A 13,942-nucleotide genomic window follows, 5' to 3' on the forward strand; every position below is an offset into this window, starting at 1 on the left:
GGCCACAGGACTGGGAAAGGTCAGTTTTCATTCCAATCCCAAAGAAAGGCAATGCCAAAGAATGCTAAAACACACATTCACACAATTGCACTCATCTCACACGCTAGTAAGGTAATGCTCAAAATTCTCCAAGCCAGGCTTCAGCAATATGTGAACCGTGAACTTCCTGATGTTCAAGCTGGTTTTAGAAAAGGCAGAAGAACCAGAGATCAAATTGCCAACATCCTCTGGATAATGGAAAAAGCAAGAGAGTTCCAGAAAAGCATCTGTTTCTGCTTTACTGACTTTGCCAAAGCCTTTGACCATGTGGGTCACCATAAACTGTGGAAAATTATGAAAGAGATAGAAATACCAGACCACCTGACCTGCCTCTTGAGAAACCTATATGCAGGTCAGGAAGCAACAGTTAGAACTGGACATGGAACAACAGACTGGTTCCAAATAGGAAAAGGAGTACGTCAAGGCTGTATATCGTCACCCTGCTTATTTAACTTCTATGCAGAGTACATCATGAGAAACGCTGGACTGGAAGAAACACAAGCTGGAATCAAGATTTCTGGGAGAAATATCAATCACCTCAGATATGTAGATGACACCACCCTTATGGCAGAAAGTGAAGAGGAACTAAAAAGCCTCTTGATGAAAGTGAAAGTGGAGAGTGAAAAAGTTGGCTTAAAGCTCAACATTCAGAACCACTTCATGGGAAACAGATGGGAAAACAGTGGAAACAGTGTCAGACTTTATTTTTTGGGGCTCCAAAATCACTGCAGATGGTGACTGCAGCCGTGAAATTAAAAGACGCTTGCTCCTTGGAAGGAAAGTTATGACCAACCTACATAGCATATTCAAAAGCAGAGACATTACTTTGCCAACAAAGGTCAAGGTCAACATAGTCAAGGCTATGGTTTTTCCAGTGGTCATGTATGGATGTGAGAGTTGGACTGTGAAGAAAGCTGAGCACCGAAGAATTGATGCTTTTGAACTGTGGTGTTGGAGAAGACTCTTGAGAGTCCCTTGGATTGCAGGGAGATCCAACCAGTCCATCATAAAGGAGATCAGTCCTGGGTGTTCTTTGGAAGGACTGATGCTAAAGCTGAAACTCCAGTACTTTGGCCACCTCATGTGAAGAGCTGACTCACTGGAAAAGACTCTGATCCTGGGAGGGATTGGGGGCAGGAGGAGAAGGGGACGACAGAGGATGAGATGGCTGGATGGCATCACCGACTCGATGGACATGAGTTTGGGTGAACTCTGGGAGTTGGTGATGGACAGGGAGGCCTGGCATTCTGTGGTTCATGGGGTCGCAAAGAGTTGGGCAGGCAATGGCACCCCACTCCAATACTCTTGCCTGGAAAATCCCATGGGCAGAGGAGCCTGGTAGGCTGCAGTCCATGGGTTCGATAAGAGTCGGACAGGACTGAGCGACTTCACTTTCACTTTTCACTTTAATGCATTGGAAAAGGAAATGGCAACCCACTCCAGTGTTCTTGCCTGGAGAATCCCAAGGACGGGGGAGCTTGGTGGGCTGCCGTCTATGGGGTCGCACAGAGTCGGACACGACTGAAGTGACTTAGCAGCAGCAGCAGCAAAGAGTTGGACACGACTGAGCAACTGAACTGAGCTGAACTGAACACTAGATAAAGTTAACAACCCTGAAAACTGCTCTTCAAATATGGCTTGTTGAAGCAAACACCACCTTTCGTGGAATGAGATGGTTTTTCATTTTTTGGATTTATGCTGCATCTCTTGATCAATAACTTTTAAAAATGTTTTCTACAGAAAAAGAACATTGTCATCAATGTTTCTTCCTTTCTTCTTCAACGCTACACATGATGATTCCACTTGTTCCCATGCCATAAGAGTAGTAATAGTCTTGTAAAGCAATCAAATTCTTAATGAGATGAAATCCATTTCAAAAGGTAGTCATGACAAGTACTGTAATAATTATCCACTTCAAGTCAGGATTTCTTTTCCAGTCTCCTTTAAAAACAGTTTTGATACTTAAAGGGATAAAATCTTTACTAATCATTCCTTTAGTGCATTCTACAATTCCTTTAAGCAATAGAATGCTTCAACAGCGATAGTTTCTGTTTGCATAATCCATTGCTAAACAGATATTATACACTGTGATCCAAATAATCAGGATGGTGTGATCACTGACCTAGAGCCAGACATCCTGGAATGTGAAGTCAAGTGGGCCTTAGAAAGCATCACTACGAACAAAGCTAGTGGAGGTGATGGAATTCCAGTTGAGCTCTTTCAAATCCTGAAAGATGATGCTGTGAAAGTGCTGCACTCAATATGCCAGCAAATTTGGAAAACTCAGCAGTGGCCACAGGACTGGGAAAGGTCAGTTTTCATTCCAATCCCAGAGAAAGGCAATGCCAAAGAATGCTCAAACTACCGCACAATTGCACTCATCTCACATGCTAGTAAAGTAATGCTCAAAATTCTCCAAGCCAGGCTTCCGCAATACCTGAACCGTGAACTTCCTGATGTTCAAGCTGGTTTTAGAAAAGGCAGAAGAACCAGAGATCAAATTGCCAGCATCCACTGGATCATGGAAAAAGGAAGAGAGTTCCAGAAAAACATCTATTTCTGCTTTATTGACTATGCCAAAGCCTTTGACTATGTGGATCACAATAAACTGTGGAAAATTCTGAAAGAGATGGGAATACCAGACCACCTGACCTGCCTCTTGAGAAATCTGTACGCAGGTCAGGAAGCAACAGTTAGAACTGTACATGGAACAACAGACTGGTTCCAAATAGGAAAAGGAGTACGTCAAGGCTGTATATTGTCACCCTGCTTATTTAACTTCTATGCAGAGTACATCATGAGAAACGCTGGACTGGAAGAAACACAAGCTGGAATCAAGATTGCTGGGAGAAATATCAATCACCTCAGATATGCAGATGACACCATCCTTATGGCAGAAAGTGAAGAGGAACTAAAAAGCCTCTTGATGAAAGTGAAAGTGGAGAGTGGAAAAATTGGCTTAAAGGTCAACATTCAGAAAACAAAGAGCATGGCATCCGGTCCCATCACTTCATGGGAAATAGATGGGGAAACAGTGGAAACAGTGTCAGACTTTATTTTTGGGGGGGCTCCAAAATCACTGCAGATGGTGACTGCAGCCATGAAATTAAAAGACACTTACCCCTTGGAAGGAAAGTTATGACCAACCTAGATAGCACATTCAAAAGCAGAGACGTTACTTTGCCAACAAAGGTCCATCTAGTCAAGGCTATGGTTTTTCCAGTGGTCATGTATGGATGTGAGAGTTGGACTGTGAAGAAAGCTGAGCGCCAAAGAATTGATGCTTTTGAACTGTGGTCTTGAAGACTCTTGAGAGTCCCTTGGACTGCAAGGAGATCCAACCAGTCCACTCTGAAGGAGATCAGCCCTGGGATTTCTTTGGAGGGAATGATATTAAAGCTGAAACTCCAGTACTTTGGCCACCTCATGTGAAGAGCTGACTCATTGGAAAAGACTCTGATGCTGGGAGGGATTGGGGGCAGGAGGAGAAGGGGACAACAGAGGATGAGATGGCTGGATGGCATCACTGACTCGATGGACGTGAGTCTGAGTGAACTCCGGGAGTTTGTGATGGACAGGGGGGCCTGGCGTGCTGCAATTCATGGGGTCGCAAAGAGTCGGACACGACTGAGTGACTGATCTGATCTGATCTGATCTGATGCAGTATATGAGGCAGATAGCCAAACGGCTTCCAAAGAAACATTCGTGTTTTACTTCAACTTTGAATAAACAATGTTTGCACCTTTATGCAAACATCTGGCATCATTTGTATCATCTCCACCAAAAGCAGTACAATTTTCCTCTTTAATTCCTAATTCAAAAGGAAAGAGTTTTTTCCTCTGCAAATTTTGCTCTTGTTTCTGAAGTCTCATCTGGAAGAGTTTTTACTAAAAATAACCTTACAAGTGAGCCTTTTCACAAGAAAGGTATTGTACAAGTGAATTTCTCTGCATTGTCATTGCTTGAATCCATAAAAAAGATGAGGCATTTAGGGCTTTGATAATCACTGAAGTAGTAAATGGAGTTATTACATTTTAAATTATTGCAGTAGGTGTTGTCCTGGCATTTGACATTTTGCTTCCAGTTTTGGAATTAGAAAATACTGGTAGCAATACATTCAAAGAGTCATTCAAGCTGAAAGACTGATGACAGTATACAATGTGGGAGGCTGCTACAACTTCTGCTGTGATTATTTTATGTTCTTCATCTAGATTTCTCATAATCAAATTTTTATTTTATCACTTTCTATGATTCAAGTTGAAGAAATCACGCATCTTTTACGCTTAGCTGTTATTATATGCTGGTTTATGTCAGACTTTCTATCATTTTCAATATTGAATGAACATTTGCATACCCCACAGAGAGCTTCAAGAAGACTTTTTCCTCATTTGATAATGTCCACTGTTCAGAAAATTTATCATGAAATTCACACTTGCATTTTGGCATTTAGAGGTTTAATACAGCAAATAAAAAGAGAGGTAATTCAATTTATTTTCAACAAGGGTGAGAAGACAACTTAATGGGAAAAGAAATGGTTCTGAGACAACTAGATAGCCACAAGCAAAAGAATGAAGCTGAACCTCTACCTCACATCAAATACAAAATTTCCATATCAAATGGATCAAATACCTATATATAAGAGCCAAAGCTACTAACTCAGAAGAAAATGTCAGGGATTAAATCCCTGGGTTAGGCAATGGTTTCTTAGATATGACACCAAAGGCACAAGCAAAAAAGACAAAATAGATAAATTCGATATCAACAAAATTAAAAATTATGTGGTTCACAGGACACCATCAGAGATGTGAAAAGACAACCCACAGAGTGTGAGAAAATTTTTGCAAATTGTAGATCTAATAAGGGACTTGTATTTAGGATAAATAAAGAATTGTGTTCTATGCTTAGTCACTCAGTTGTGTCCCACTCTTTGCAACCCCATGGACTGGGGCCCGCCAGGCTCCTCTGTTCACGCTGATTCTCCAAGGCAAGAATACTGGAGTGGGTTGCCGTGCCCTCCTACAGGAAATCTTCCCAACCCAGGGACAGAACCCAAATCTCCCACATTGCAGGCAGATTCTTTACCATCTGAGCTACCAGAGTAGGGCTGTAAGTGGTACAACTGCTTTGGAAAACAGTTTGAAAATTCTTCCAAAGGTAAATAAAATTACCCAGCAATTCCACTCCTAAGTTATATTCCCAAGAGACTTGAATCATATACCCACCAAAAAACTTGTACATGAATGTTCACAGCAGCATTCACTAAAAAAAAAAAAGTTAAAAAATGAAAAGAACCCAAATGTCCATCAACTGATAAATGGATAAGAAAGATGTGATATCCATGTAATAAGAGTATTATTCAACCATAGAAATGAAACCTTTGTACAATACTACAACACGAATGAGCCTTGCAAACACTATGCTAAATGAAGAGTTGGACACAAAGGACTACATACTATATGATTTCATTTATGTGAAACGTTCAAAATAGGCAAAGCCAGAGACAGAGAAATTAGTGGTTGCCTAGTGTTGGGATCGGAGAAGGCAATGGCACCCCACTCCAGTACTCTTGTCTGGAAAATCCCATGGATGGAGGAGCCTGGTGGGCTACAGTCCATGGGGTCGCTAAGAGTCGGACACGACTGAGCGACTTCACTTTCACTTTTCACTCTCATGCATTGGAGAAGGAAATGGCAACCCACTCCAGTGTTCTTGCCTTGAGAATCCCAGGGACGGGGAAGCCTGGTGGGCTGCCGTCTATGGGGTCGCACGGAGTCGGACACGACTGAAGCGACTTAGCAGCAGCAGCAGCAGCAGCAGCAGTATTGGGATAGTTGGGAAGAAATGGGGGAGTGACGACTAAATGGTTTCTTTTTGGAGAGCTGGAAATGTTCTAAAATGATCGTGGTACAGCTAAAATGATTGCACAGCTTTGTGAATAAACCGATTGCATTGTAAAACAAAAAACATTGATACTAGTGACCAATACAAAAATTGAAAAAGTATTTAATACATCTAATGTCTGCATCATTGCATCTGTCACAAAGTCCAAACTCGTACGTGGGAATTGAGTCACGAAAGGGTTGGGAACTTGAATTTAAGAAAAGCAAATTGAACTCAAAGGTGAACGGTCTGCCTACAAAGAAGAACTGCACTTGTAAGGAACATTTTCGTTTAACAAAGTCATAACGGATCTTACACAATGTTTTGGGAAGCTTGCTTTTAGGGATTGGCGGTATTTCAGAAGCGTGAGCGTACACCGACTGAGTTCCAGCTTCCTCCTCACGGTTATTATAGTAACGCTGCTGAGGGTCTACTAAACCTTTAGAAGCCTGGTCCCCGCAGTGAGGCACTTGCTGATTGGTTGTCGCCTAGAAGCATGGAGCTGTCAATGATTGGCTGAGGCTGACATTGATTTAGGCTGACTTTGATTTAGCAACTTTCAGAAGCCTAGGTACTGGAGTGAAACTGTTGTTGAATGGCTGATTTTCAGAAGCCACTGGAGTGAGGCTGTTGCTGATTGGTTGGTTTGCAGAGCCAGTGTACTGATGTGAAGTGATTTCTTGTTCAGGACTTGGAACTTGAGCCAGAAAATCTTTTCCTTTCTTGAATATGAAAAACAAGTACTTTTAATTTCTAGTTCCTTCTTTTGGTGTTCCCTCAGCCAAACTCATTGGAGAAACCATAGAGATTGATCAAATCTTTTATTTGTAGAGAAAGGACTTTCAGCTAGTAATTTAAGAACAAAATACTGTGGCAGAAAGAAGTGTTAAAGAGTGAAAGTGTTAGTCGCTCGTCCTCGTCAGACTCTTTGAGACCCCATGGGCTATAGCCCGCCGGGCTCCTCTCACCAAGGGATTCTCCAGGCAAGAATACTGGAGTGGGTTGCCATTTCCTTCTCGAGGGTATCTTCCCAACTCAGGAATGGAACCCGGGTCTCCCACGTTGCAGGCAGATTCTTTACCGCCTGAACCACCAGGGAAGCCCAATTGACTGTAAAAAGACGAATATAGGACATTTAGGGCATCCTGACAAAGTCAGTATATGACGCAGAACAAAATCATTAAATATATCCCATATATATATATAATGCCTGGAAACTCTGTGAATTATACATAAGACTGAGGCTCTTTTGCTTTCTTACACATTGCCCTGTGGTTGGAAACGGGTGGACTTAGAATCTGAACTGTAAAAGGCAGGGATCCTCTGGGCCCCTGTGAGCCCCTAACGTCTGTGCAAGGTTAGGCGCGCATTGCTAACCCGAGGTCGGCTAGAAATCGGCTGAATGTTTGAAGGGAGGATGCGTAGTTGATTAGCAGCGGGTGTAGAAACTGCAGCAAGGTACCCTCCGGGGAGACCGGGGTACGCGATCCGAGCACCCAAGCGGCATTCGAGTCTGCCCCCGCGCCGGCGAGGTGCAGCAACTTCTGAAGGTTCTGCAGGAGGCCGAGGGCGGCTGAGCGGGGCGGGGCGGAACGAGGCCCCGCCCCTGGGAGCGCCTGTGTGCGTGGCTGGCAGCGCCGCAGAATCCGACTCCACGATAGGGAGCCTGAAGACAGGGCAGAGCAGCGGCGTGGTAGCCTTAATTCTGGGCAACCGCGCTCGCAGCATCCGACGCAACCGCCTCGAAGCTTAAGGAGGACTCGGCCCTGCGGCCCTGTGCCCGCCCCCTACCCACTGCAGACGCCCACATCCGCGCCCTTTGCGCCCGTCGGGCTCCGCCCCCGCCGTGCTCCTGCACGCTGCGCCCCCCGCCCACCCGGCACGCCCAGCCGCCCCGCCTGGCAGAAGTGGGCCTGAAGCCGCCCCTCAGGCTTGAGCGACCCTCGCAGCGGCTCGGTCCTCCTCCGCTGTCGACTGCAATGGACGCATATCCCCCGCACCGGGTGGGGCTGACCCGGGCGCGCTCCCTCGGCGGCCTTGGCCGAGGGTCGCCCTCCGTCAGGTACAGGGGGACGAGGCCTCAAAGGGGCGGGCGAGGGGTTGCGGGCTGTTGGGGTCTGGCGACGCCGCTCGCCGAAGGGCGTGGTCCGATATGGCTTCCTAGCGGACGGTTTTTCCCTGAACAGTTTCCTGAGGAACGTTTCCCGAGGAACGGCGCCTGGTGCCGAGGCTCCCACAATGGCTTCCTTGTCGACAACCCCACAACGGATCCCCTGTGAAGACCCCCGTGCTATGACATCCCCACCCCCACAGAACATTTCACCATGAAAAGATTCTCTTATCGAGGACCTGCACAGTGGCTGATTAACTCACTTGCCTTCCCCGTAGAATATTTCTCCCAGAAATGGCCATCATTGAAGACGTCCCCTCACAATAGCTCCCCTGTATAGAACCCCATATTGGTTTACCTAGAAATGGCTGACCTGCCTTGCTCCCCTGAAGGAGCAGGTCTCGTTTAGAACCTTTCCTCTGCATTGCGTCTGCCCCCTCGCTCCCCCTACACAAACACCCACCCGGACCGCATCTTCCATACTGCGCGTTTCCGCACTTCCCCACTGCCCTGTCCTGAGTCGCTCCCTCACTCCATGATGAGGAGCTCAGATTGAGGAGAGGTGGAGGTCGTTAGGGGCGCAGGAGGCAAAAACTGCGTAGGGAAGGGGGGCCAGAATCCCCGAAAGCTGCGGACCCCAGGCCACAGAACCTAGAGATAAAGGCCCCGGGGTGCCTCAGTACAGGGAGAGTCCCCGCTGCTTTTCTGTATATGAAGATTTATTTCTACTCTCTGTGCCTTTGGGACTGACCTTAATAGTCTTGGTATCGTTTGTGATGGAACTGGGTTGGGGCCGTCAGCGAAGTGCGGATGATGAAATAATGGAGGGGTTGTGGCAGAGACCGTTGAGAGGAATGGAGGAAGAGAGAGAAATGGGCTTTGGTTCTGCTAAATTGTCATTAAGCCAGAAGAGGATTTTTGTTTGTTTTGTTCGCTTTTTCTCGATTCTAGCTCTTTAGCAAAGCAAATACAGTGTTCCTATGAAAGAAGGTTCTCAACTTACCTGTGAAAACAGTCTTTCCTATATCTTTGTTACGGTATTTAAGGCATTGTATTTTAAAATTTTTGCTCGAAAATGTTTTTTATCGCTTTGTTATGTTTTTATCTTGTTTGAACTCCACCAGATTCGTGACGAATAAGAGCTAAATCTTAGAATCATGTCCTTCTCATACTTATTGACATTCCTTCTTCCACGCCAGCTACTAACGCATGTTTGTTGAATAAAGGATAGAGGAGGTGGGACTAGATACCCTTGGTTTCATTTGGGAGTCTTGGTTGCTTCTGATTTGGCTGGTGACAGGTGACATAGTTGGATTCCTCTTCAGCTCTGCAGTGGAATTCCATTGGGCTTTAAGGTTCCAATTGTTTAGCTGCTTGTGGTAACCATCTCCAGTCTGTTTTAACGTTTCTGGCAGCCAGTTTCACTGTTACAAAGTATTTGAATGTTGAATACAATAGAAACTGCTCTGGGTACTTAGAACTTGGGCAGCCACCCTTTAAATTCAAGGCCTTTGTAGACTTGAGATTTGTCCCTATCATCTTGAGCTTTGATGTCTGGAGTCTTTTAAGGAAAAAAAAGCTTCCCAGTAAAATCCATCTCTAAAATAACTGCTTCCTTCCTTGCTTCTAGTAGCATGGCAGCATGCTTTTTTTTTTTTTTGGTAAGTATTTTTTTGTTTTGTTTTGTTAAAAACATTAACGTTTACTAACTTTACTAATCATATTCAAATTTCGAATTTTCTGCCATGTGGTTTGAGTGAAACTTGTTAGTCGTCGGACAGGGATAGTACCAGGTACCTCAAGGCCTGGTGTTTGTATACCTTTGGTAAAAGAAATTTGACGAATTTCCTTTCCCTTCCGTTTTTAACTGAACATACTTTTTTTGCTCATTCAGTCAAGCCTTTCCCTGATTATGACGCTGAATGTTCCTACCAGGTTTGTTCTCAGTACTTTGCTATCACCCATATTTGGGCTTCTTTGCTACACTCCGACTCCTGAGTGATTAAAGAGGCAGGCCTAACTGGTGAAGTTACATTCCTAAAGACCCATAGATGGTACTTTGCAAGTGAGTGGCACTATTCTAGCAATGGGGTTAATCTTCACAGACTAGGTATAGAGATCACGAGTTAAAATATTGTTACTTAGATCTGGAAGCCACTCATGGTAGTCATCAGTGCTGTCCATCAAATATCTTGGGTTTCTGTCTCCTGGGCACATGGTACAGTTGTACTTGCTTGCCCCCTTGAAGTTGAGTATGGCCTTGTTAGTTGCTTTTGGTTAGTGAAATGTGCACAGGAATGATGTGTATCCCTTCATGGTAAAAGCTTCTGGTGTGTAACTTGCCACTCTCTTTCCCTCTGTTTTGGTGATTGTGTGCTCCAGATGGTGACTAGTCTTAATCTGGGAACCAGAACTAGCTTCCAGATGACCTATCTTTGACATGTAGACTGAGCAAGAAATAAGCCTGTTTTCAAGCCACTGAGATTTTGGAGTTATTAAAATAACTGAAGTGAAAGTCACTCAGTCATGTTTGAGTATACAGTCTGTGGAATTCTCCAGACCAGAATACTGGAGTGGGTAGCCTTTCCCTTCTCCAGGGTATCTTCCCAACAGAGGGATCAAATCCAGGTTTCTTGCATTGGAGGTGGATTCTTTACCAGCTGAACCACAAGGGAAGCCCAAGAATACTGGAGTGGGTAGTCTATCCCTTTTCCAGCAAATCTTACCGACCCAGGAATGGACCGTGGGTCTCCTGCATGCAGGCGGACTCTTTACCAACAAAATAACTATCTTTGTTTGTACTAAGGAACCAATGGAAATAGTTGAAATATGCTTTCCTACTTAAGATCTTTTCCTGCAGAGGAATCTGATCCTGCTTTGGACTTGTTTAATAGTTTAAATTTCACTGCCTCTTTATGCAAATTCCAATATATACTGTGCTGGATGCTGTGAATTCAGACAGATAAGACAGACGTCTGCCCTCCAAGAGCTTCTTTGTAAGGGGAGAGAGATAAAAACAGTAAAAAATCATAATACGGAATGGTGAGAAATAAGTCTTGGGGATGAAATAGGGAAGGAACAATAATGTTAGAAGGCATAGGCAGTTTTGAGACTCAGCAGTTGGAAGAATGGAGTTGCCAGTTACTCATATTGGAAACACTGGAATAAGAGTAGGCTTGTGGAAAAAGGGTTCAATTTTGGCCTTGTTCATTTTGAGTTTCCTAATTGATATCAAAGTGGAGATACTGCATTAGCAGTTGGATATATTAGACTGGAGTTCAGGAGAGAGATTGGAACTGGAAATACCACTCATATTACTGATGACTCCAAGTTTGTTTGTTTTTTTTAAACTTGACTGGATAGAAACCCAGGGAGTAAATGTAGATAGAGAAGAGGACCGGCATCCAAACTCTGGGATTTCCTGTGTAGAAAAGACAGTGTACCAATGTCTTCCAGAGTTTGAGGGAAAATGGATTCCTACCTCCTGAAATAAGGGAAGAATCAAGGACAGTTATGGTCTAATGATAAATGTTAGCATAGACAATTAGATTTAGTAATACGGAGGTCGTTGATGGCCTTGACAAAACAGTTTTGGTGTAGTGGATTCAGGAGAATCTAGGAGAGAAATTGGAGACAGTGAGTATAAAGAGTTATAGTGATGTTATTTCAAGGATTGTTATAAGGGAGAGCAGAGTAATAGGGCTGTGGCTGGAGGAGCATGAAATGCTAAAGTTCTTTTTGTCTTTAGGTGGGCAGATAGCATGTTTGTAAGTTAACAGGATGTTGGAGTACAGAGAAACAAATTGATGATTAAGAGAGAGAAGGGACAATATGGATATGTTGGCCTCAAGCTAGATAGGGACGTGGACAACGGTTCATCTGTGGTGATTAAACTAACCCAAGTACTGGGGCATTGTTAGCTTGGTAGTGGGACAGAGTGAAAGTTCTCTTCTTATTACTTCATATGCTCAGTTAAATAAGAAGGAAGGTCTTCAGCTAAAAATGAAAAGTGAGAGAGGTGTTGGAAGTTTGAGGAGAAAGCAGGTGTGAAATTCATCCAGGAGAGTGAGGGAAAATGAGATGAATAAGGAAATATTTTTGGATTGCCAGATAGCACCAGGTGCCCATTTGGTTGAATTTAAGATGAGACCCAGTTACCATGTTGAATGTTTTACCTTAAGATGTATTAAGCTCCTTGGATGTGGGCAGTTGGGGAGGGAGTGGCAGAGGTAGGATAGAGCAGTGGTCTCCAATCTTTTTGGCACCAGAGACTGATTTCCTAGAAGACCAGAGTTGGGGGTGGGGAGAATGGTTTTGAAATGATATAAGTGCAGTAGGTTTCGAGCTCCAGTAATGCCAGCAGTGGAGAGTGGCTATTAATACACATGAGGCTTCACTTGCTCACGACTCATCTCTTGCTGTGCAGCCTGGTTCCTAACAAGCCATAGACCAGTACTGGTTGTCACCCAGGGGTTGGGGACCCCTGGGATAGAGGACATCATTGGAAGATAGGAGTAAAGGAACTGGGAGGTAAGGATAGTAGAAGGTCAGTGCGTATTGAGATCATCATGAATTAAGTTCGGAGTAGTAATAGCAAAGAGACAATGATCCAGAAGCCAAAATCTTGAGGGAATGTGGAGGACTGAGTGACCTATTGTAGATGTCTGTAACAAGAAGGGATAGTGAGTGGTTATTATTTGTTGGGATGAAGAAATCATCCAATATAAAATACAGTTTCTCAAAAAGTCTCTGTTTCCAGATTAAAACAACCCTCCAAAAATCCAGCACAATTAATTTAAAAATATGCATGTGTGGCATAGCATCATGACATTTTTGAGCACTATAAAGAGAAAAGGATATCTACAAATAAAATAAAGTCAGGAATCATAAGATTGGACGCTAGAGGATAATGGAGCAAATAGTGCTTACTAAAAGAAAATGGATTCCCACTCAGAATCCTTTATCCAACCAAATTCTCAGGCAGGTGAGGGAGGGATAAAAACATTTCACACATGCAAGATCTCATAGTTTGACTTTCCATGCACCCTTTATGAGTCACTGAATGGGGTGTGCTTTAGCAAAAAGTCTGACCGAGGAGCTCCTGTGCTGGAGTTCTATAACATGTATAGGTGAGATTTCTTCCTTGTTAAAGGGCTCATAAGAAAGGGCCTTCTTTGTTGGCACCTGGAAATTACCAAAGAGTTGGGACCATTTTTTGGTTGTCATTTCCCACATTGCTTGCCCTAGTGCTTAGGTCAGTGTCTGGCACATAGTCAGTACTCAGTAAATGTGACCGCTGTTGTTAGCTGTTGTGAAACACTGCTTGCACTAATTATTTGTTGAATGAATAGACAATAATTATAGGTGAAACTGTGGGCTATGGGTGTTCAGAGAATGAAGACTCACATTTGTAAGCTAAATGGTGGGAAAGTGGTTAATCATAGTGATGTTCTACTGAGAGGGCTTAAGTAAAGCCTCACAGAGGCAGATTCTCTCTTCAGGTGATGTTTACTGGCCAGTACCCATGGTTCTGTTTTTGGTTTACAGATCTACAGAAATAGTAATTGTCCCTGCCTTTGTTGTTGTTGTTCAGTCGCTCAGTTGGATCCGACTTTTTGTGACCTCATGGACTGCAACACACCAGCCTTCACCATCTCCCAGAACTTGCTCAGACTTATATCCATTGAGTCAGTGATGCCATCCAACCATCTCATCCTCTATCGTCTCCTTCTCCTCCTGCCTTATCTTTCTCAGCATCGGAGTCTTTTCCAGTAAGTCGGCTCTTTGCATCAGGTGGCCAAGTATTGGAGCTTCAGCTTCAGCTCAGTCCTTCCAGTGGATATTCAGGATTGATTTCCTTTAGGATTAACTGATTTGATCTCCTTGCAGCCCAACGGACTCTCAAAGAGTTTT

General features: G+C 43.9%; 1 protein-coding gene across 4 annotated transcripts in view; it reads left to right on the forward strand.

Annotated features, from left to right (window-relative positions):
- Window positions 1-7,540: 7,540 nt before the first annotated feature.
- The window catches only part of DNAAF9 (dynein axonemal assembly factor 9), a 173,135-nt gene continuing 166,733 nt past the window's right edge, over window positions 7,541-13,942 (forward strand). For 3 of the 4 annotated variants that reach the window (XM_070381296.1, XM_070381297.1, XM_070381298.1), the window contains exons 1-2: window positions 7,541-7,981; window positions 8,106-13,800. In XM_070381296.1, coding sequence (XP_070237397.1) covers window positions 13,655-13,800 — 146 coding nt within the window. In that variant the 5' untranslated portion in view covers window positions 7,541-7,981; window positions 8,106-13,654. The remainder of the gene's footprint in view (window positions 7,982-8,105; window positions 13,801-13,942) is intronic. The other variant, XM_014477634.2, reaches the window with a different exon arrangement.

The sequence above is a fragment of the Bos mutus genome, chromosome 13, assembly GCF_027580195.1.
Source record: "Bos mutus isolate GX-2022 chromosome 13, NWIPB_WYAK_1.1, whole genome shotgun sequence".
Lineage (NCBI taxonomy): Eukaryota > Metazoa > Chordata > Mammalia > Artiodactyla > Bovidae > Bos > Bos mutus.